This window comes from Neocloeon triangulifer, unplaced genomic scaffold (genome assembly GCF_031216515.1).
Source record: "Neocloeon triangulifer isolate White Clay Creek 2 clone unplaced genomic scaffold, ASM3121651v1 ptg000004l, whole genome shotgun sequence".
Taxonomy (NCBI): Eukaryota; Metazoa; Arthropoda; class Insecta; order Ephemeroptera; family Baetidae; genus Neocloeon; species Neocloeon triangulifer.
Genome location: NW_026775547.1, coordinates 4,604,308 through 4,630,128, shown reverse-complemented (window position 1 = coordinate 4,630,128; position 25,821 = coordinate 4,604,308). Strand labels below are relative to the sequence as shown.

Sequence of the window (25,821 nt, the reverse complement as noted above, 5' to 3'; positions counted from 1 at the left end):
TCCGATGCAATTAAAGCCAATTTATTTACATTCAATTCAGGATGTCTCTGTTCATTAATTGAAATTTTTAGATCGTAATAGAATTTATAGTAAATTTAACACTAGTTTAAACTAAAAAATTTTTATTAAAAGCCTTTAAATATTAAAAATATCTTAAAGTCTGTAATACATAAAAATCTAAAATCCTAAATTTATTTATTTAAATATTCAATAAAAATATTATAAAAATTGTTATATTTTTTAAATGTAATTAACAGTAGCATTAAATATTATTGAGGAAAATTTCCAAGCAACATCACTTTTTTAAACTCACTTTAAGTTGATTTGTGGCCACAGAGCTCAAAGTGACTAATTTTAGTGAGCCGTAACTCATTTCCCACTCGACGGGCTGGCGAAAACCAGCGTCCAATAATTTCAGCTGCCGAAAGCGTCTCTCTCTTTTATATTTTCCTTGGCCCCGGCTCGATAAATAAACAGAGGAAAAAGAAAATAGCGGTCTTGCGGGATTTAGCGCCACCGAGAAGAAAAAAGAAGAAATTCACTCTCGCCGCCACCTAATTTATTGCAGGCGAAATTAAGTTGCGAAAGGCTGCTTGGTGAGACACGATAATAATCGGAAGACGGGCAGGCGTCATCTTTAGGCCCACCAAATATTAAAGCAGAGTGCAATTTATCACGGGAATGACACGTCGCAAAGCCCCGGTGCCGCAAACAGCAGGCAATAACGCTGTGTTTTTTTTTCATCTCTTTTTCTTTCATTTATTTCGGAGAGAAATCTCTTCATTTCAGAGGTCTCGCGTTATATCATTCATTTCTTCGTAACGCAGCAGCTCGGCGGGACCACCCTGTAGGTTTTATACCTGCGTGCTTTCGATCGCGTCTCTGCTCTGCGTGCAGCTGATAGATAAAATAATTTCATTTATTGCTCCGAGCTGCTCTTCGCGAGGGAGTTTTCGATCTGCTTAATGCGCTTAAATTATTACTCAAGAGAGCCTCCTTTCTTGCGAGTTGGGGCGGTTTTCCAATTATTTCCGACGAGGGCGCTCTCAAAGTTATAAACGGAAAATCTGTAAATTAATGATGTGTTTGGCAGTTCCAAGTGTCGCGCACCAGAATTCGTATAAGATGACGGGCCATCGTTTAGATAAAGAGAGACATTTAATTAAACTCCAAAAAAGTTTATCAATATCATTAATTTTTAATAGTAAACAGCAAATTTCTATACTACTTTTTTAATTTCACTTGCAACTTTTAAGGCTCATATTTTAGTTGCATCATAATGTCTATTTCTTTATTATTGTTTTTTTTTTTTAATTTTTAATCTGAAGAGCAAAATTAACACTGATCCATTTTCAAAATTAATAAAAAACTTTTTCAACGCCTTTAAACTTTCAAATTTTAATGAAAAATAAACAGTTGTCCCTGTTTGATTCAAACTCGTTTCAAGTTTTTGAGTTAAGATTTCCACTTCGAATCTCATCATCACTCCGCCAAATTTAATCCTCCCCTCCAGAGTGGAAAAAGGAAGGACAAGACACCGCCACAACAAATTCCTGTTTCCTCAGCCGGGAGGGTTTGACGCGTAATTTCTGATCGAGGGTCTCTCCTCGGTGGGCCCTTCTTATCATTAAAAGACAGCGAGAGCCTTTGAAAATTGCTGAGCCATAATGGAAATGAGATGATATAGAAAAGAAGGCGGAGGAGGGGAGCCAACTCTATTTTGTCCCGCCGGATTCTTTTTTTTTTTTAATCTCGGCGCACTGTCAAAAAGCAGCAGCACCGTCTACTTTTTATTCAGATTTCGCTTAAGTGAAATTCAATGAAGGGAAAGAGAGAAGAGAAACAGAAATGGCAAAAAAAGAGAGGAGCTTTTGCTACCTCTCTTCTTTTTCTCGTTATCTCTTTTTTGCTGCCGAAACTCCGAGAGAGCTGTGGCTTTCCTTTATCACACAAACAAGTTCAATAGCTTTAACCACAAATCAATTTTTATATTCGTACGTATCTTTTCCGCGTCGTTGATCTTCACGTGATGTTAAAAAAATCCTCCCAAATATAATATTTTTGCAGACACGCAAGGGGTTCTCTTTTTTCATTTCATCTCAAATCGTGGAATTATTATTTATTTAACGAGAGCTGCTCTTCTTGCTTCATCGGCAGATTGGCCACGTTTCAAGTGCTTGGGAATATTTTCTTTTTTTTTGCCCTCGAAACATTTTCATAAATTCGTATGTACTCACTCTCTGGGCGAGACCACTTTTGCCCCGGCGAAAAGTTTGTTCGCGAGTTGGTTTTTCCTGCGTCTGACAGACACTCACCTAAAACAAACAAGAAGAAAAATCGTTAGAAAAAGTTTGAGGAATAAAGTTTGGTCCGAAAACAAAATCGCACGCGAGCTTCGACGCCTACATGGAGACGTGGCAATCATTTAATATTTATCACAATTTCTGACACTTATTTGTTGTTTGTTTGGTTTACTATTAGGGAAGCTCGCCAAGTAACCGATTTTTGGCTAGTGTGTTCATAAATCGGTAGAGGAAAATGAGGAAAAATGATTTTCTTGTAACCCATGAATTAAAGGAGAGAATTACTTAAAAACTCTTAGAATATTTTTAATCTACTTATATTTCAATTAAAAGGTAAACTTTTAAGAGAAATTCTTTTTAAAGTCTTAAGGTTATTATAATTTGAAAGATTTTGTTTGAGCCGCTATTTAAAATTGAAAAAAATTTGATTGGAAAATTGATTCCTTTCTTAAATTTTCAAGAGATAAAATTTTATTAAATGATAAATTTATATAGCTACATTAAAAAAGTATTAATTTTCACCACTTCCTGCTGATTTTTAAAAAGTATTTTTTCAAAATTTGTTTTCATGAAATCTCCACATTACAAAAAAATTTCTTTTCTAAGTGGGCCAATAACATAGCTTTAAGAAAAGTGGACGAAGAATGTCTTGATCCGCATAATCGTGGCACAAATTTATGCAAAACGTTGGCGTAAACATAAACAAATGGGAAACCGCTTATCTATGAATTTCACAATTTTATTTTTTATTATTTCCATACAACGGCGAAATTTACGTAATATCGTGCAAAAACAACGGGCCGTGATTTTTTCCGCCCAACCGCGTCGCAACAATAAATTATCGGAGCTCCAACAGCAAAAGTGCGCAGCTCGTATATGAATAAAAAAAAAATGCGAAATCGCTTCACGATAGCGCAACGGCAGCTCTCGGGCGGTTTTACGAAATGGGAAATCCGATATTTCACGCGGCAGCCACTTTTTATCTATCAAGGCGAAAAACAAAGCGAGAGAGAGTAAACTGCGTTTCATCATGCAAACTCGCATACCGCGCTTTGATTCGCCCGTTTCCGCATTCAAGGGTTGAATTTCAAGGGTTCGGAGGAAATTCCCGCGTTCGGGTGATGGTGGCACTTTTAAGGGCTGCTCAAAGAACATTGCTATGCGTAGGGGCACCAGCATTGGATTTCACAAATTCTTCATTGATTCCCTTTTTCTGCGGAGAGACTTTCAAAGAACAGCAAAAGAGATTTACAGTATTATAAAATTTAAACCAAATTGAATGAATTGTTCAAATATACTTTAAATTATTCCAGGATGTAATTACTTTTGAAATATAAACCTATTGAAATAGTTTATATTTCCTGAAATGGCAGATTTTAAACAAGATTAAATGTGAACAATAAATTTAATAATGCATTGTTTTGAATCAGAATATTAAAATTTGCGTATATCCTTTTTCTGAACGGATCAAATAAAAATCAAAGATACATTTTTCAATAAAATTTTAATTTTATGACAAAATTCATTTCATGCTAATCCAAATTGGAGTTTAAAATTGTTATAATTTTTCTTGCTTTTCTGTTCCCTTGTGGAACTTTTAAATTCAGCGCTCTGCAGAAGAGCTAATTAGCAAAGGCTGCTGTCAAGTGAGTTCCTTTTTTCCAGGGTAAAAGATGACAAGTGTGTTTTGGAGCGTGCGTCGAGTGTGCAGTGTGTTTTATTGTGATTCGATTACGCGTGGGAAAGCGGGACATTAAAATTCCATTTCTGCGTCTGGAAAGGCCAGCCGAGCATGACTTCAAAGGTATGAATTTCGCCTCCTACACGCCAACGGCCGCGATGCTTTTCAAAGGGCTCGAGTGCTGCTGCAGATGGCCCTTGTTACCGTCGCGCGTGTTTTTTGCTTTTTTCGCCTCCGGTGACTCTCACTTATGTGCGAGTTGCGCCTATTTCAGTAGACGGACGTCCAGCACGTACACAGTTTGTTTGCGATTAAATATGAGAACGCCTCTTTGCTGCAAATGTTTATGTTTCTGCTGCAGTTTGAAATGAGAAATAAATAACTTCAGGTTTACGACTTTCACAGATCAGGTGTTTCCTTTTTTTAAACACACTGAATAGAGAAAATCTATTTCTTTTTTCAGTCCTTAATTCGTTTTAATATTTTGCCACAAATAAAAATAAAAATTTTAACCACCCTATACATCAAAGTCCGAAAATTCTTACAAATTATTACATGGTAGTTTAACGAAATCGAATTGCAAATATAAAAATTTACAATAATTATTTTAAGGATAGAAAATAAACACTCAAACATATATTTTTCTGAAGAAAAAAAAACAATTTAATTAATTTAACTAGTTATTAATCAGAAAAATTGTAAAATATATTTTATTATTTAAACATCAAATAATTACTTTTTTTCCTTTATTTTTGTTTTAATTTTAAATAAAAGTAGTAAATAGTTTGCTTGCTGCCATTTTTATAAAACTCATTGTGAGGCAAAACTTGCGAGAATCATGCGAGCAAGCTGTTCGATTCGCCACTCTTCCCATCACTTCACCGAGGGCTAATGTAATTAAGTTTCGGGCTTGGCGGGAAAATATTCTGGGAGCTTCGGCAGTCGTGACCAGTGCAATTAAAACGGCTCGACACGCGAGAGGCGGTGCGAGGGAGGTTAGGCAACCGGCCCGACACCCGAGCAGAACTAGCTGCATAACCGCGTCTTTTCATGCTTATTTAAATCAAACCGAGTTCGTTTAATTGAATCCAACCGTGAATTCCTTTTCCACAATCGACCTCTTTCGCTTTGATGTGTGGAATTAGCGACGGAAGGAAAGAACAAAATCCGTGCTTTCATCTAAATTGCAGCGATTAGACGAAATCGCGGGGCGGAACTGTAGTAAATAAATGGAGCTGAAATCTACCGAGTTTGAGCGCCGGGTGACTTTCCTTCTTTCTTTCAACTTCGCACACGGCGACGGTCGTTAAGGTTGGAGAAAAACGAGAGAGAGGTTCGCTCCTTATTGCAAGTACCCGGCCGACGAGCAATTTACGGAGTGACGCCTTGAGAGAGAGAAAACTGGAGCGCCCTATTTGACCCTCGAGTGTCCACTTTAAGGGGCAATTTGTAGTGACATTAACGGGCAAATTAATTTCCAGCAAGGGTTCAAACGGAGAAGCATCACATTGAGAAATTTCTTGTTTCATGCAATTAATATATTTATTTTCATGTAAATTAATTGACATGCAAAGGGTGTAACAAAACTGATTTAGAATTATTTGATTTTTGTATTCGCTTAATGATTATTTTTAGCTACAAAACATCCCAAACAAGTGACAAATTTAAAATAATTTTTAGTTTTACGGACAGTTTTTCTTGGAATATCACAATTTTCCTTTGAGCAAAATTTGATCTTTAATGATGTAATGTTTCAGTCGATTGATATTTCTTTAAAAATTGACTTTGTAATTGGATTTAGAACGAAAATTTAATCGAAATATTTGTAATTATGACAATTAATTTAACTATCAAAGAATCAACAAGGAAAAATGTCTCTAAATGAAGATTTTAGAGATTTTGAGCCCAAAAACAAGAATTTTTCAGCGAAAATATGAACTTAAAAGTTGCCCTGTTTAGAAAAAAAAAAGCATTTTAGGCAGTGTATGGATAAATTTACAATTTTTATAGTTATTTCTCATCCAAATAATTGCCTAGGAAATACATTTCTAATAACTTTTAGCTCAAAAAATAATTTATCACCTTTTCATTGAAACTTAAGCTGAAAAAAAGAGACGAGTTGAAAAATTTTAAAGTTATAGCGCTTTTAATATGTATGCAAGTAGTGTATTCTTGGAAGTTGTCTTAAAATATCACTGAATATTCATTGTTGGTCTTGTAAATTTTGAAGGCGTTGTTTCTTTCCATGTGAGCGTTGCGTTAAATTTATTCGATATTGTCACATTTTATTAGCGCTTCACGCACCGCACGGGAGGCGCTTCCTTTCGTCGTCCGAGGTGTCAGAACGAGTTGATCGATTACACCCCTTTAAAGTCTCTGTCGGTTCGGACGGCTGGGCGCATTATCTAATTTGAATATAATCAAACGCCGCGGCCGATTCCCGGCGCAAACAATGGCCTCGCCCAAAATCGGACGCGCCTGCCTTTTTGTATATTTTCGGCCGAGCATCGCATGCTTGTACACCGTTTATTTTGGCGGGGGCGTGCGTGGAAAAACGGGGATTTCTTTCCCAGCAGCGGCGAATTCAATAACGGCGTCTTATCCCCGTCCCTGCAAATAAATGTTTGAGAAACGGCGGATTCTCGATTTGTACGCACACACGCGGCGACGTTTACGGCCGGGCCTGTTTTATGAGAAAGCAAGTTTATGTGCCCGAGTTGTGTGTGTGTGGAGGGAGGAAAAATGTGCCGGGTATCATTTTTACTGTCCCCTACGCAAAATATGATAACGGGAAACGGCTACGATCGTGTCGTTGAGCCAGATTTATCATTCTTTTGTGTTTTTATTTCTACTGTTCCTGCAAGAAAATAAAAAAGAAGGAGGCGTTTAATGGTAGCTTAATCTGAAAATATTTTTTTTTGAAGATGTGATGTAATTTTTTCAATTAAGAGAAAGTGCTTGAGGCAAAATTTATCCTATTTACCATATTGCTATAAATTTTCACCAAGCTGAAATTGATTCTTTTTTAAATCATAAATCGATCATCATGGATAATTTATTTAATCAAATTTAAATAATTCTATTTTTATCAGAAAATGCCCCACAGCGATAAATCTACAGAGAGTTATAATTTACATTTTTATCACACTGATATTTGAGGCATAGCACACATAAATATACAATAATTTCGAATTAAAATTTGTATACAGTAGTAAAGCGTAATATTAAACAGACACACAATAATAATTTTCTAGAATTTCAGTAAATTTAATAAATTAAATTTTAATTAAAATAATAATGAATAAGTATTTTGAATAAAAAAATTTACAACATTAGGTTTTATTAAAAATTTTAATTCTGTTTAAATATATTTAAAATATTTTGTTGTTTTAAAACATTATTATTAAAATTAAAAATCGTACATCCTTGTTTTGTTTAATGCTGGCAGGAAATTTCATCAGCGGCGCGAACCTGCTCGTAAATAAAATAAATTTGGGGCACGAAAGACGCGCAATTTCTGCGCATAAATTGCGAGATGATGAGATTTGGCGGCCAAAACGAGACCGTTTCACGCGCAAAAGTTAAAAATTATGGTTGCGCGAGAAGGGTTGCGGCGCACGTTCGCCCGGCGCCTGCCGGATTATATTTTGGCTCCGGTGGCGGCGGCTGCAAGGGTTATGCAAAAAGCGCCGGATTAAATACAACCCCAGTAATGACAGCCGCGTAATGCTCTCCGTAATGGTGACATTTTTATGCCGGAACGCACGCAGGTGCGGCCGGCGGACGTGTGTACACATCGTAAAAAAAGTTTCAAATTAATTTTCCGGCCGCAACTTTGACGAAATGCGGCACAGTTTCCAAAAGTCGAATATACATACTTTATTTCTTGAGCATTTCTAGATGTTTTTTTTTTATTTTAGCGGTTATTTTATTACCAATAAATTATAAAAATTGCGAAATTTAGACTTCAACCAAAACGATCTGTATAACTTTTTTTTAAATACATTGAATAAAATTTGGCACTTGTCACTAATATAATATGTTTTTCTGATATTTTTTAAATACTTTTTTTTACATGAGTGACCAATCGTGTTAAAAAAACATTTATACAGTAAAAGTTCAGGTAGAAAGGAAGAAGAACGAATAAATATTTTGTATTTATTGTTCAATAATTTTCAATTAATTTAATTTATTTATTAAAATTTAAGTGAAATTAATAAGAAAAAATCACTAAAAGTTAATTTGCTTTTGTATTATTAAACATTTTTAACAAATTTCTGGTTTAAAATGATCAGATTGCCAAAATTTATTTGTTAAAAACCCTCAATTGAAAATTGCCTGAAATTATCATACATCATACCTAAATTAATGAAGTTAAAAAAATTAATTATCAAGTAATTATATTATCTATGTGGTCCATTTGAATCAAATAATGAACAAAATTTGAGAGATTATTGAGATCCGGTTTCAATGAAAAAAAGAGGAAAAAAGCAAATTGTCCCTAAACTTAGTGGAAATTTGCGCTCGAATCACTCAAGGTGAAAATCAACTTCGCTCTTGACGCACGAATCACCTTCCAGCGGTTGAATTTGCATCCACGTGTGAACAAAACGTCGTTACACGCCAACCCTGGGCCACGTCCTGCACATTTATAAAGCCTGCTTTTCTCCCTCCCCAGCCGAGCAGAGCAGCAGGGGGTGCACCTGCCCTTTCGGTTTCGGCCCCATATTGCCCTGCTCAGCAGTCGTCGGTGACACTAATTGGCGACCTCGTCAAACTCCTCGGACCGATCGCCAAATATAAATCCGAGTCCGGAATATATCGACCGGCCCACCCTTTTGCTGCCTGTTGCCAAAAGAGCAGGAAAGTCGTTTCCAAGAAAGGAAGAAAAGAAACGGCCGCCCCGGGCTGCACACGAAGGCGGCGCAATTAAAATATATCACGGTTTAAGGAGGTCGCGGTGTTTCTTTGTGATTTACATCGTGTTCCACTGGACCTGTTTTTTATGGGGGTGTTCGTCGGAATGTCGATTTGCTGACGGCGATTGCTGGGGTAGAAATCGGGGGAGCAGAGGTGGAACGCGTGGTGCGGAAAATCAGCAGGAAATCCAATGCATCCGTATCAAAGAGAACAAGCAACGGATAAATTTAGCCAATCAAAGGGGATGGTTTTGAAAAATATATTAGCTGATCGGCATTTTATTTTCAAAATTAAGATCTGATTGTGAGCTACTGATAATAATTTCAATCAATTGAATATAAACTCATGATCTTATTGTCAGTTCCGGAAAATATAGTTAATTTTTTCCACATTAAAGAGTATTGAAAATATTAAATTTATGAGTTCCACGTATTTTGAATTATATTTAAAAAGTAATCGTTTAAGTGTGTTTCATTATCTAATAAGTATTAATTGCAAATTAAGGCGCTCTGCATGTTTAAATTTCAGATTTAAAATCTGCGCCTTGACAATAGCCCAAAAGTATTTAAACGTTTAAAAGGCCGAGGCAACAAGCTGCTCGCCTTTATTGTGAAGAGACGAGCACGTCTTCTTGCGCCGACCAACACAGTGTTTCTCATTCTCGCTGTGCCTCGCTCGCTCGCTCGCCTCCGCAACACAGTCACGCGTGGCGGCGACTTGTGAATTTTTTAAGTCTTATGCGCCATCTACGAGAGGAGCACAGCAGCGTTTTCGGGCCTGACACGATTTCATTAGTGCCGCTATTACTGTGCAAAACGCAATTATACGTTTTTCCTTAATTGCAATTAGACAACATTCCGCACTGCCTAATAAGGAAAGGAGTAGCGCAGAAAATTGAGAAAGACGGCTGCGGAATTTTTTAATTTTCTGCAAACGGCAACTGACAAGCATCACAGAGCGAAAAATAACTAACTGCTGCATAATCTTCTTAATTGAGGGATTTTTGTCTGGATATTAAAATAAATCTGTTAAAGAGCAGAGATTGCGTTTAACAATCCTAGCCCCTAGGTTTATTTAAGGGCAGGCAAATTTTTGGCTAATTCAAGAGACACCCGCATTAAGAAACTACCAGGAACCACTTTGATCTACTTTACAGCTAAAATAAACTAAATAAGAGAACATACGTGCTACTTATATAATTTATATTATGTTTTAAATTTTGGACTCTATATTGAAATAATTCAAAAAAAGTTATTAATTACAATAATAATAATTGTTATAACAAAAAAGAAAAACAATTAGAAAAAAATTTAAAAACAAACTAAAAATATTTTAAACGAGTAATAAAATAAATTTATAAGAAAAACATTTGCTTTGAAAATGTTTTTCAATATTTCACTAAACATGAAATTTTTTAATTTTTATTATTTAAAAGTATGTTTTAATACAAAATTTTATCAAAGCAAAGAACGCATTGATATAACCGTTTGGCGTTTATTTAAATTCGATTCTGATCAAATTGAATGGTTAACATTTGCATTCCTCTGATAAAAGAAGCTCTGTGAAACTTTGAGGGTCGACCCATGAATTTCCAATGTTTGCACACCGAGACTGCATCGATTTTGCCAAGTCTTCTCATTTCCGAAAGTTTGAGCGCAAGAAGCTCACGTAATATTTGCACAGAGTTTTCGGAAATTCCGGCCGATTTGGCGAGCAAAGCCGTGCATTGTCTCGGAGCAAAAAGCGCAAGGGTCGTTTCATCTGACTGCAAACGACGTCCGTGTGGTTCGGCCCGAGAGTTGGTGCGTGCCGAGTCAGTGTTTTATCGCGCAGGGCGAGAAAGGGCGAGGGTGGTTTGTCGGGCGAGTTTTATCGAATGGCCGCAGGGTTTTTATTGGGTTTAAGGATTGTTAACTCCAACACGAGCGAGCGAACAGAGTGGCGGACTTAATGCGATATAGCCGGCGCTGTCAAAAAGTTTGGTGAAATATATCTCTTCGGAACAGCGAAAAACAGAACAAGAGCAGAAATTTCAATTTCCCTCTGCTGAGAGAGGGGAGGTGTAAAGACTCGGTAAAGAGTCCATTTCGCTGCATCAGCTGGCTACTCTTCTTTTTATATGCACTTGCATTTTTTATTATATGGTCGTTTCTGTTTACGGAGAGAAATATGATGTGCGCTTTAAAGGCTATATTATCTTTATGGCAGGAAATTTATTCCTCTGGACAGCGAAAGAACGGCGCTAATGTACGGAAATAAAAGGCTATAGTATTAGACGTGCCATTAAACGCAAAAGAAGAAGTTGCCCTGGGCTCTAGGACTCTATTTTTACTGGCAAAAAACCTTCCCTCCAAAACGTATCGGCATAGGCTGGTGAAAAAACTCAAACACGTCTTGTTTGTTTTTCCCATTTATAATGCGCTCCTAAAATCAAATGCGAAAACGATTATAAAATATCCAAGTTACTAAAAGGTTCTTTAGTTGTCCTATATTATAATTCAATACAATTTGAGGAAGTTAAGAAATAAATTTACTCGGAATTTTTTCACTTAATATTTTCATAGAATTTTTATCTTATTTGTATTGGAAAATTGCTAAAAATCTTCATCAATAATTATTTTATGGAAATTAATTTAAATAAGTTTCTCTTTTCCCAGATAATTACTCAAAAGTTTTCTATCTGCGTTCACTACAAGGCGGGAATAGTTCGCGAAATTTGGCCGTCCCAGGAAAGGTGAGCGGTGCTCGCAAAAAGCGAGCGAGTACGGAATAAATTTAGTCACAGGACTGTCAAGGGACATTGCAAAAATAGTCCCCAACAAAGCGTGCAGGTCCACTTTTTCTCGGACAAAAAGCAGCCGGTTGGAAACGAGCGCACCGTCGACGAACAAATTCGTTTTCACTCCTTTGTCGACGCAAGTAGTTTAATTAATTTGGCCGCCTAAAAGAGTGCTTTGTGTTTGTGAGCGGGACAGAAGGTCCCAAAAGTACCATTTAACGTGAACATATTTTTAAAAGAATTTCGTGACTCATGATGATTGAATTTAAATCTTGCTTTTCCACGATGTATAATGAATTGCTGTCTTATTATATCAATTTCAGTTTCGATGAAATGATTTACTTCTCATAAAATCCATTGATGACACGCCCAATATTATTTACAGATTATTATTTTTGTTCATTGACCACATTGTTTACATTCAATTGATGAAAATTTTTATTCATGATTATTCTCCATTTATATTTATACCATAATTATAACATGTTGGACAGTTCATCAGAATAGAGTGTAATAAGTGAGCTGAGATTGACGTATATATCTGCGAGATAATTTCAATGATATCTATGCAGACTTGCGTCGAATAAAAAGTAATTATTTTAAAACATTAATCAATTTAAATAAGTCATTGCCCGCAAAAAAAAACACGATTTTCCATTTTTTTTTTATAATTTAAATATAAAAATGTTTATAAATAAATATATTGTTGTTAAATTAAAATCTAAATATTTTACTAAAATATAAACGAAATAATAAATTAAATGTGGTTTTTAAATTAGTAAAATCAATTTCATAATGTTCATTTATTAATTAATAATACTTCCATCTAATAATCTAATTTATTTCTTAAAAAAAAAAAAAAAAAATCTCTTAACGCATGGCTTTAAAATCCTTCTGCGGAACGCCTACACGCTTGGGTCGACAAAGCAGCGGCTTTTGCCAAAATATTTTGAATCCCGGCGCAAGCAAGGATGTCGGACGGAAACCTTTGGAGCAGCTTTGCCTAGCGTGAAATATTTTCCGCGCTGAAATTTTCGCACAATGGTTTGAGTGCAAAAGAAGCTCGGTTGGTTGGTTGACATTCCCTAATGCCCCATAATGTAGGCAGCAAGAAAGAGCAAAGAGGAGAGAGACTTCATTATTTTCATGTCAGCAGCGCGCGAAAAAGGCAGCAAAAAGCTTTTGGAATCTCCGTGTCAGCCGTGTGGGCGTCTATTGCGCGAAACATATTTTAATTAAACTGCTCTTTCTCTCTCGCACTCGGCGAGGAGAGTGCGTGTGTTTGTGCGCGCAGTGTTTAATTAAAGCGGCTCCGTAATAATTCGCTGCAGGCGCGCCCTTTGATGATTGACTGAATAATTTAGGCGGCAATTACGTGTGGCTAAAATTATGACCGCACGTTCGGTTAATTGAGTTAGCGTTCGTACGTACGTGGTTATCAGTGACCTAATTAATAGACTTGTAAAAAAATGTTAATCAGGTTTTGAGCAGGACTTTTCAAGACGTTTTATCTTTATTTGTTGTGTCCTTCGGTGAAATTGTAAATTTATTAATGGCCAAAGCACATAAAAAATCATTGAATATTCAAAATTAGATTCAGAAGTTTGTTTATTGGGTTCAAACTGAGGGCAACTTTAACCCATATATGAATTCATCTAAATTAATGAAAAAATAAAAATTTAAAAATAATTAATTATAATAATTATAGGCACAACTTTGAGGTAAAAAGAGCGAAAAGAGCAAGTTTTAATGATTTCATTTTGCTTTACACAATAAATAAAAATTTGCACATCTATGATGTTCAATAAGTAAGTAATTATATTAAAATTGGCGGTGATTTTTCAACACATTATACCTCTCCGAGATTGCGCTCTTATCTTAATGGATAATTAAGAATCCAATTCGAATTCGTGTCGATTGATCAAAACAAATAACTCTCAAGATAAGTCTGCTCGAAATGGAATTTTCCACGCAAAGTGACTTTTCTTGCTCGAAACTCGTGACGAACGCATCAAGGTGAAGCAGCAGTGAAGTGCATGTTTTTGCACAGCAATATATCTTATCTCCCTCGCACTCGGCGAATGGATGGGACGAAATGAGCGCGCAGGTCGAGTGTACGACCATCCACTTCTCATTCCCTCAAGTGGAGAGTGGAGCGGGGACTACACACAAGTGACACAAGAGTGCAGCGCCGCAATGCAAATGATTTTTGCGAGCGTGCGATTTTTAATGAGTTTTTTCTGCAATGGTGGAAAAGCACTCGAGAAAATTGACCTGCTAGTTTGAGAGAACTGGTAATCGATCTGCACTCTTGAGGTCAACTAAGAATTTATGTTGTTCAAAATTCAAAATTAATTTGATTGGCAAGGGATGAATAGTGTTTCAACGTCGTTACATAAATACGATTGCAATACAAATGAAAATTTAAATGTTCAATTTATGAAAAATTTTATAAATGGCATCCAGCACAAAGCATATCTAAGCACTTTTGAAAATTTGATTATCACTTTATTTTTTTACATTAATTTTTATTCCTATATTTTTTTTTATTGTATTGTTAATCTTAATTATTGGGACCAAGTACATTATGTCTCCATCACAAAATATATTACATAATATAAACAACGCTGCATCCTACGAAGCACGAATAGAGTATTTTTTAAACCTTCTATACGTGATAGCTTTCATGCAAGGAAATATTATATAATTTTAAATTTTGTATCATATTATAATATTGAAAAAGTTTTAAAAAAAGAATAAATTAAATTGCAAACACAAAAATATTTAAAAAAAAAAAAAGTTTTATTATAGAATACCAATAAATATGTTTAGTAGTTTTTAAATATAATATGATTCACTTTTGATAATTAAATTTTTTATGAAGTGTTTTTCTTAATTAGTCTTCAGGCAATTGCTGCCGAGTTATTTAAATTTTAGTTATGCTGGTACCCAATCAAATCTTGCTAGTTTTCCAACAGTATAAAAGGCAATGATTGTTGGGAAGTAGAAATGCTAGAAATTTTGAATTATGTTCAACAACAATGGTTAAATTTGGATAAGGATTCCTCATTGACATAGTAAAATCAAGTCTCAATCAAACACAGGACGACGTTTTGGCAATTATTGGAAAACAGTTTTAAGTTTTATCCAATATTGTTGTAAACATTTCATTTGATAATGTCCTGAGAGCTCTGTTCAGAATTCGCTCATTATTTAAAGTCTTCCCTCCATCCAGAAAATGGTTGTTCCAAAATCTAAAGCGCCGTAAAATACCGGCAACGAGCACAGTGACTCTTGTGTAAATTTTAATCAAGTGCGTGCGGAGTGGAGGACCAATTGGCGCGCCACGCATCCTCCTCCGACGTTTAATAACGTGTGCCGAGTTGCTAATATCCCCCATCTTTCTTCGATATCTCGCCTTAAATTTATCACACCGTCGCTCCCCAGTTAATACGACGGGGCCGCGCAGCACCAAGTTTTTAAGTACGCACATAAACTTTGACGATTCCCCGACTGATATTACCTAGAGAGCAAATTTTAGTGCAAAGTAGGTGCGAGAGTCAAGTAGTAAAATAGCAAGCCTCTCCATCCGCCACCGAGAGCAGGGCCAATATTTGCTCTGCTTGCACAAACAAAAGTCATGCGACCCGAGAGGAGCGACATTTGAATTCCACACTCGTTATTTTGCAGAAAATCGAGACGCGCAGTCTGGCTCGAGTCTGGCTTGTGGTTGAAAATATCAAATTTCATCGCGTAATTGTTAATTTTCTACAGCTTGGATTTCTCGTTCTTGACAATGAATGAAAAAAATTGAGCATTATGCAACCCGAATTCTCGCATGTCAAGCCAGTTGCCTACCTAAAGCACGCTCAAATTCGAAGGCAAAATATCAGTACATAAATTGGTGGAGTTTTTATACAGTACAACCAAAATGTATTCCAATAATGGATCTTTGTGAAATGAGACAATTTTATTTAAATTGTGTCAATTTATAAATAACTAATATGTTCCTTTGCAAAAATCATGTTTTTGGGCTTTTCTTAGACGTTTTTTAACTATCATGTTTTGTACTATATTAATTATCTGTTGTATTTTAAAGAGCCATAAGTGATAATGTTTTATATAAGTAGAATTATAGTTTAATTATAATAAATATTAGGAGTTTTTCACTATTAATCATAATTTTGTTTTTAAATGCTTCACTAGAAACGATTAGAAACAAGACTTTCGGAGTCTTAAAAGTCACATTTCTTTGGAAAAGAGAGCTTCGTTCGCCAGTTCAATAATTTAGAATGCAAATCAACGCCAATTTGGCTGAGAAGGGAGTGAGCGAGAAGTCTCCTTAAATGTGCGCGGAAATTGTATTAAAAGCAGCAGTGTTTCCATGGCAACACGTGGCGAGGGATGAAACTTTCGACGCGAAGGGATCCAAATGAAATATGAAAAATGTTGCGGTGCTCCCAGAAGGTCGTAATTTGCATCAATTTCGGCTCGGTCACCGCGCGCGCCGCGTGACGTTGATGTGTGAAGGGGAAGAGCCGTGTTTTGCATGGTGTGCGGCCAACAACTTGCGTGTCACTCTCCGCCGACCGCTTAAATAATTTATCACCGCCGGCGTGCTGGGCTTTGCATTTTTGCAGCGGATTACTGCACGTCGGACGCACACAGGTATGCCGCGTGCGAAACCACCCAGCACGTTTCACTAATGACTTCTGGATCTGCAAGGGTGTTGAAAATCGACATCGCACACATTGCTGGACTGAACGAAGGAGAAGGAAAATTCTTTGAATGTAACTGAAACTTGCAATTTAATCAAATAAAGAATATAATTCACAAAATATTAGTTTTCTTTAAAACATAATAATTTTTTTTTTTTAATTGCAGTGTTTTCGATGTAGCATTATCTTAAATTTTGGAGCATTAAAATCAATTAATCCATTAATTTGTAATATTTTTTAAATAATATTTTACAGCTTTTATTAAAAGAGATTTGTTCAACTTTTTTACATTAATTTTATTTTTCATAAGCGATTCATTTTATTTAACTCTTTTTTTATTTAATGGATGCATAGGAACCTTTTTGAATTTAAAATTTGAAAGAAATATTAATTTGACAAAAAAAGCTCTTTTCTCATAAAAAAATTATCGTTTGGTTGCCTGATTTTTTTTTTTCAATTTAACATTCACAATCGGTGCCAAGAATTTCTCTTTCAACTTTGCTCTAAACCCCATTTTGGCAGAATTTCCAGAAAGAGAAATTTGAATCCCAGAATAATACGCACGTTGACTCAACAAATGAGATAAGACGGCGGCAGCCATTTAGACTGTTGTTCGTTTTAAATGTGAGCACAAAACAAGGCACAAGCTGCGTGCTGACGTAATTAAATTGAAAATCTCGCGGTTTAATGGCACACACACACTCTCTCTCTGCAAGTGCGCACAATATAAAGTGAGTCTGTGTATTATCCAGCAAGCGATACCACCTCCCATGTGTGCATGTATAAGTTTATTCGGTTCGTATGCAAAATGGAAACCGCGCGACTGTGTGCCTTCTCATGCAAAACACACATGCAAGCCTCGCCAGATCGGTTGTCTGGCGGTCGAGGAACGTGGTGCCGAGGTCGCTTTTGATTAGAACCAAGAAATCTGAAGAATTGAGGAAAGAAGTTTTACTCCAAAATCTGTTTAAGTATTTTTACCAAAAACAAAGTAAAAACTAATGTTTAGTGAAGGATTCATATTTGTTTCCAATTTAAAAAGAAAAATCTTTTGACAAAGAATAATAATAAGTACCAATAATAATGAGAAATTTAAAAAAAAAACGTTTAATTAAAGTGAAATGTTCAATTGGATATATTTTTAATAAATTAAATTTTTATATATCCAGTAGCTTAATATAAATTGCTTTTAAATTGAACAAAATCAGCCACAAAATTTAACATAAGATGAGGGAATTCAATCGTCAATAATTAATGCTTCAGACGTTCTGTATGAACTCATCTTTGACCCTTTGTATAGAAAAAAATCAACGTATTACTTTTGATAGGAATACTGGAAAGTAACAGTAAAATAATATTTCTATATATAATTGGCTTCCAGCAGAAAATTAACGCTGGTGGCACATCACGCGAACGAAACCTCGGCAGACAGCGCGTCTCCTCTCAGCGAATCTCATCTTTCGATCTGACACGACGATCTCCCGCCGATAATTAGCCATCACGAAATCCAATCAAGCGTTCTTTGATTATTAGAAAGCGTCGCCTTAAAGCGAGCAGCCAATCAATCATCCCGCATAGTCATGAGTTTTTGGAGCGGCAGGTATTTTCAAAATAGCCCGGAAAGCTACCGGAGTCCGTCGACCGCCACTTCAAAAGCTTCACTCGGCGGCGACAAAGGAGAGAAACCACTCGAGGTTCCAATTATTTCCCAGCAAACGGCACCGTCGCCTTGTGAAAGGAAAGAACGGCTGGTGCGAGAGCTTTTGAACTTAAGTTGAGTGCAGGGATTCGTTTTGAATTAATTTTATTTTGGGCCGGTGAACGGTTAAGATTTAAAACAGATTTTTCTGGCACATAATTAAGAAAGGGAAATTTATTATAAATTACATATTATAAATTATTATAAATTTCCCTCTCTTGAAGGTTTTTTTAAGAAGAATATTTTTTTAATAGAATAAAAATTATGATGTTCTATATGACAGTTCTTGAGAACAAAGGTGACTAGTTATTATTGTATGTAAACTCTTATGTGTCCTGAAAGTAAGGAAATAATTATTCTGTTTGAATAGTTGATAATGAAACTTGATCATATTATTAAAATTATTAATGAATGAAACTTAGCATAGCAATTACATTTACATTACAGTAAAGAGGATATAGATTACTGTTAGATCCAGGTATTTATTTACATAAATTTTTAGTAATTATGCTACATAGAAGTTATTTTTAAAAAGTGATAATATCTAAATCATGGGAAAATAATAAAATAAAGTATTTCAAATTAAATTTAAAAAGACAATATTCAATAATGTGCAAATTGTAAAAGACAGTTAGTAAGTTGTTTCATAATATATTGAATATATTCATAATATTATTAAAAATTTATAATATAATTTTAGTTTTTTTTCTAAGCTACAGATTTCAATAAATAAAGAAAGTGGAGTTACACTCTGGAGGGAAAAACTTAGTTCATTCCAATATTTCATTGGACTTAACTACTCAGATTACGGCGATTTTGCGCCGCACTCGAGTAAGATCCACTCACTTTTGAGTGGAGAGGTGCTTTTCACAGAACTTTCCAGGCAGCCCTTTAAATACCCCGAAGAAGCCGTTTAATCCTCGAGTGCATTAAAATTATGCACACGCCGTACTACAAAAAGGGCCCTCGGCTCGCCCACACGCACAATTGCTCATGCTTGGAGGGATCGAGGGAATTTTCGGTCCCTAACTCGGAAGGCATTTATTAAATTAGCCTCCTTATTTTGACTGCTCCCCTTTCCCGCTCACACACAAGCGAGGTGTTAAAAGTTTGCTTTGAAGTTTGCGCTTTCATATAATGTGAGATTGGATTGGATGGCGGTCGTCGTGTGTATTTATAGGAGAAAAAAGAAGCTGCCGAATCTGGAAACCAACTCCGACACCAAACAAAGTTAAGCGCGGAGAAAAAAGAGAAACACCAGCTTCTCTTTTTCTTCTTTATCTCGAATGGGGTTCAAAGAGAGAAAGGGAGCCGCAGGATTGAAATGTAACAGTCGCCTTGTTATTGTTGGAAATGGAGAGGGAGAGCGTTTTTTTTTTTGTATTTGTCTTGTGCACCGTGGAAAAATAACCTCGTTCTCCGTGAACACGAAAAAAAAACTCAGCTCGGCAGCTACTCGAGGTGAGGTTAACCGCACTCATCCTCCGCACCACGCATTTTTCTGTAATTTTTTGAAACATGCATGTGGCAAAAAATGGATATGCCGATGACGGCCGGTGATTGTGCAAGAGCTTTGCGGACGATGACCAGCACGCATGATTCGCTGTGAAATTGCTCCGACGTGCACAACTTGATACAATGTAAGAGATTTAGTAACGACAGCCAACGCAAATGCTCATGTCGTGGAAAAATTATTCATTGAATGGCTTCATGTAAAACCAGATTGATTTCAATATTTGCAGTGCTGGCAACAATAAGATTGATAAAATTTCACTTGTGGCAAAGATTTTGTATTATTCATGAATAAGAAAAGCTTCAACCATTTTTTACATTTGTGTTTTCTTTGTGAGAATTGTTTGTAAATTAATATAAAATTCTCAGATTATTGTTAGTGTGCGTGTAAAAAAAAATTTAATATAAAATTAATTATAAAAATGTGATATTACCCACTGGACAATGATAATGCTTGTAAAAAAGAACTTACTTTTTGAGTGTTTGAAATGTTTTTAACTTATAACCTAATTTTAGTTTGACTAAGTGAATATTATACTAGATTTTAAGAAAAGTTATTCATAAGGTATATTTTAATTTATTAATGAAAACTCTTAATAAAAAATCTATTATTGTAAATATTTAAGTACGAAGCTACCAGAAAAAGCATTAAATTTACTTAAGAAAAAATTTCTATTACACATTTGCATGAAAAACAGTTAATATTGTATATTTTTATTGATTTTAACTTAATCAGCTATTTTGTATGCATTGAGAAATTTGTTTTTTGTTCTGTATAAAACAAAATAATCAATAACATTTATATTATATGTTAATATTTGTGTTATTAATCGAAATTGTCATAAATAAATTAAAATTACATAATATATGTATATTAATTAAGCAAGGAACAAAGATTAAATTAATTACTTGTCAAAGAATTGTAGTAGTTAATTGATAACAAATCACATTTGAAGCCTAAATCGACCTTTTTAGAAGATTCTCAAGATAGAAAAGTGGCTGGATTTAATAGTTTTGGTAAATTGTCTTTACTTTTTTTTCTAAATCTGCTCTAAATAATAAATCTTTCCAACGCTACATTTTTAAACTTAAATATAGTTAATAACCAAGCACACCAATGGGAATCATTCTGAATCAATTAGTTTGTCTCCATAAAGTAATGAGAGTTGAAGAAAAATTACAGAAATCAACGAAAATTTTAAAGCTGGCCACGAGCAGCAAAATTAAAAAAAAAAACTGGTGAAGTAAAAAAAAAATACTCATGTAAATTGAGTGCAATCATCAATTAAATAATCAATTGTCAACCACGAAACCCTCTTGAAATTCTGGTTTTAAAACATTCTTTCCCACGTCAGCAATCGCTTGTCCAGAACGTTGCCTGCATGTCCCTCTGTCAATCGGCGGTCGTGCAATTACACTGCACCGCACCCAAGGCAAACAAAACGCATGCAATGAATGTGCATAAACACGAAAGACCCCTGCTTTTGCAGCTACACAAGTAGTTGTTTGTCCAGCAGGCGAGCGAGCGCACTTTGCCGCAGATATGGCCACGCGAAATTGGTGTGGGCCGTTTGTTGACTCGTGTGTTTTATGGCCGCGGCTGATAAGGGAGGTGACCTCGTGCAAGCAGATATCGCCCCCACCGCGCTTTATATTGCACGCTTTTGAATGCAGACAGCGTGGTGCCTCCGCCATCGATTTGACCGCCAGCATCACCAGAGACGGAACAATTCTGAATGGTTTTCCGAACCTATTTGGGGTTGCGTGCTTTGACTCTGCTGCGTGTAATTGAGTCGCAATATGCAGTTGAGAATTACTTTGTTTTGTAATTGCAGGTTAAAATAAATTAACAATTTCGGCGTTAAAAAATTTTTGTTTAAAAATTAGTAACAATAAATAAATTATAAACTTATTACAACTTTAATAATATAGATGTTTTGTAAATGATTTTTTTTTTAATTGATTAATTTTTTGAACAAAATAAATCTTTTTTTAAACAAAGACAAAATATTCATTAAATTTACAGCATCAACTATTTGCATGCAATCGATATTGCATTTTATTAAGACAATTTTAAATAATTAATTACATAATGCAGCTATTCAGTGCAATTATAAATGATTACATGAAAGTTGGTTGGATGTGACATGTGCAGTGCTTTGGTGAAATGTATTAATATTGAAAATGAGCTAACATATAAATTAAACTAGTGTTAATTGCATACTACCAATTTTCATTAGACAGGTCAATTTAAGCACAAATTTACTCCCATATTATGAATAAATTATAAATGTAATTTTAAAATGAGAATACAAAAAAAAATAATAATAATGATAGCTCATTTTTGTAAAAATCTATACATAAATGTGGAATTCCAACTATCTGTAAGATACCAGAAATAGAAGAAAATTATGTAATGATGAAGAATTTAATTGGTTAAAAATGTGAATTATTTCATCAAGAAATTTCAAGTCAAATTTTTTAAACATTTTTCGTATTCAATTAAAAAAAAAAACTGCCGGAATTCTGAATTTAATTTCATCACATGATAACCAGCTTGTTGTTTGACTTGTAAAACTAGTTTTGGGGAATGTAATTTTTGATACGAGATGAAAGATGTGGCCGTGTCACGTCGTCGGCTGCTGAAATGCGCCGCTCCAAATATCTCATCGGCACCCAAGGCATTGTGTTCAGTGGCGGCGAGTGTGAGAACACGCCACTGGAAATTCTCGTGTATGTAATTGCGTTAAATAATAATGAGCTGCACCCGAGTGTGCGCGCGGCCATTACTCTCGGAATGGCTGCTGCTAATCAGACGGGATAATTAATGAGATAGCAACGCAGCATGCAAGTGGCGCGCATCTAATTATCTTTCTCTCTCGCACTGCCGAGCGACACCGACGAATAAAAACGCTTATTTTATTGAGGAAACTCTGCCATAAACTGATTCCATGCGCATTTATTATTTTGCCACTCGGCATTTTTTCTTACGCCATCTCCAGGGTGATTCCATTCACCTGATTTCCCTGCTTCAATATAATAGGCAACCAAAGCTGATTAAGTTTTGCTGCTCGGAAAGGCTCGAGAGGATTTTGTGCGATGACCAAAAAAGACTGTTTTTCGTATATCAGCTTGACTGGTTTCAGTTTTCAGAGAAGGGGCAGTCATGCTCAGCTGAGCTGCTCTTTGTGTAGGTGAATTTTGAATAAATTGAAAATTCAGGTTTTTCTTTTCATTAAAACTAATTAAAATATTCAAATCAGAACCATAATAAATAAATTGGTGTACCGATTTTAGTTGTAGTTTGTCCACCCCAACACTGCTATTACTTGATATAATAGATTTATCTTTGTAAAAAGCTTTCTAATTAGGAAAAAATTATTAATAAAATTGTAAATTTTATCAACACCTAATTTTTTTAAAGCAGTATAAATAATTGTTTTTTGCATTAACATCAATAAATGCTATTATTTTATTTATTTTAGTTAATTTTTTTTATTTTGAAACAAAGAAATTAACATCTGATTTTGTAAAACTAAAAATTTTACTCATATTTTATGTAATATATATTGTAATCACAGTATCAACTCTCATGCTATGGTTAAAATACCACTAGATGAAGTGTTTCTGTGTTTTTATGTTCACGATATTATAAATTTAAAATACAACCAAAAAGATAATATCATTTTTTGAGAATTAAAAACCCAAAGAAACCACTCAGAACGGGAAATAATTTAAATTAGTACTTTTGACTAAACACCTTTTACGTGGAATTACGTCTCGGAACGTAATTCCACGTAAAAGGTGTTTAGTCAAAAGTACTAATTTAGATAATATCATTATATCATTTTTTGCAGTTCAAAATTTATTGTGTAGTTGTCAATTAATTTATTGACCTGGAATTTCCCTCACTCTGAAATAAAATTGTATAATGTAAGTTAGACTTTTCTAATATTATTCCTAAATATTTTTGAAGTAATCTATTTTACAAAAATTTCAGTCGCCCTTCCATGATATTTAATTTAATTTTATTTCATTTTAGTCCTTTTGAGACATGCGAAAATTTGCTCAAATATATAAATGAACAGCGGCGCTTTATTTATTTATTTTTTTTTTAAATTTCCCCTTTTCTCTCTAATTGAGGGAAATTGCATCAAGATCAATGGGCCCGTTAGCCTTGGCTGACACTGGCAATTAATTACTCGGATAGTGAGAGAGCAGCAGACGGACGCAAATTTGCATTCAAACGACGTTCGCATCTATTTCAGGCTCCAGCATGCAAAGAGAGGATCGAAGTCGCCAGAGCAAAAAAGCAGCATCATTATCGGGGGGACGCTTTCATTTTTATTGAATTCGCAGCCGGTGGCGGCAAATTAGTTTTGCCGCCATCATCCATTTCAATTCCAGCCACGACTAATCCGAGTAATTCGCAGCAATTTCTTCTTGATTGGCAGAAATTCCCTCGTCACCCACGCACGTGTGATGCGAAAGGTCCATGCAAATTCTGCAAGGCTTTCACGTACGCGATAAAATGACAGATTCGCAATCTCCTGCCGAGAAACCTTTGCTAAATAGACACGAGTCGTTTCTCTTCTGCCACAATGTAATTTGTCTTAATAATTCAAACGTGTAGTTTGTCTCTGCTCGTAAAAAGCCGTGACGTGATGGGTTGGTATTTAATTTTTAACGGGCCTGTCAACTCGAGTGTTTCTTCGTACAATTCAGCCGTGACATGATTCAATTTTTCTTCTTCAAAACAATTGCAACAAGAAACGTACTTCATCAATTTCCATTTGGAGGCCACGTAAAAAAAAAACGAAGCTGTTTGTTTTTTAGTTTTTAACTTTAAAAGACATAATACTTTTTGATTAATTTGTTTTGCAATTTTCTATTAAGAAAAAGTTTAAAATTCAATTGTTTTGAGATATCATGATTATTGCAAGAGCTGTTTTCAATACAATCCATGAATGAAAATGGAAAGAAATAAAAATTGCTCCTTATCTATAAAATAGACCGAGTAAGAGGTTGACATATTTACAACTTCTACTAAAAAAAATACAATAAACATTGAAAATAAAAAATAAATAAACATTTTTAAGACAAACAAAATTTTTTTAGTTCACTTTTTCAATAATCTTTATGTCCTTTGCAAATTGTGTTTTTATGGTTCAATGTATTGTGTAAAAATTAAAAACAATTTTTTAGAAATTTTCCCAAAAAAAAAAAATATTTTCGAAATCTTTCTGAATACTGTTTTAAGAATTTATATGAAATATGAATAATTATGCTTTGCAGAATTTCAACATTGAATTTTGTTGACGTTTGACAAAATTTTAATTTGTCTATTATATCATAAGAAACTGCTATCAATTAATTTTAATTTATAAAATTTGGAAAATGACTCGCTCTAATTTGATACGAGACTTTTCCATTTAAAAATTTATTTTAATATTTATTTTTTTTTCTTTTTCCTTCGCAATTTTTGCATGAACATAAAGGAAATTTAATATTTTTAATTTGCTAATTATTATCCTGTACTTTTTAAATTGATAAAATCACATCTTACAAAAATAATTTTCGCAAAAAAATTCAATTGTTGTCTATTCATATAATTTCACCTCTTGGCATGGATATATGTCCAGCCTCTGGCTCTTTCTGCACTCGCAAATAACCATTATCACGAACCACTCGTTTGCCAACCGTAATTTCATCAAGAGCATACCTACTGCCAAATTGAAATGGACCTCCTTATATGGAAGTGCAGCTTTTAAATTCCGCACAGCTGCTCACTTATCTCCTTCACTTTGACATTTTCGGCCGCCATATGTCCGAATTCGAGTCAATTTCACTTATAGAAATCGCGCCCGTGGGCCTTTACACACATCAATCTATCAGCCAGCAATGACTCAATTGCATCACGAGGAAAACAGAAAGCAGACACTCGGCAAAAAAAATTTATAAATTTACATCTGCGATCGTGTGTCGCGCAGCTGTGGCGAAATAAAAACAAAAATCGGCTCTTTGTCATTCGGAGACTGATTGAATATTTGTCACACGACGGACGGTTAATGTTGCGTGGTAATTGCGCTCATTAATGAAAGACACAGAGACAATGATTATTTCCAGCTTGGCGAACAATGGGGTCCGTGAACTGGCTCTTTTCACGGCTCGCTGCCTAATATGCATGGGAACAGGGCGTCGCGCAAAAA

At 34.9% G+C, this 25,821-nt stretch overlaps 1 protein-coding gene across 5 annotated transcripts in view; it reads right to left on the bottom strand.

Annotated features, from left to right (window-relative positions):
- The window catches only part of LOC132193311 (caskin-2), a 158,160-nt gene that overhangs the window by 45,597 nt on the left and 86,742 nt on the right, over nucleotides 1–25,821 (bottom strand). For 2 of the 5 annotated variants that reach the window (XM_059613904.1, XM_059613907.1), the window contains exon 2: nucleotides 2,238–2,315. The exons of the other annotated variants lie outside the window; for them this stretch is intronic. In XM_059613904.1, the coding sequence (XP_059469887.1) occupies nucleotides 2,238–2,315 (78 nt within the window). The remainder of the gene's footprint in view (nucleotides 1–2,237; nucleotides 2,316–25,821) is intronic. 5 annotated transcript variants of the gene reach the window in all.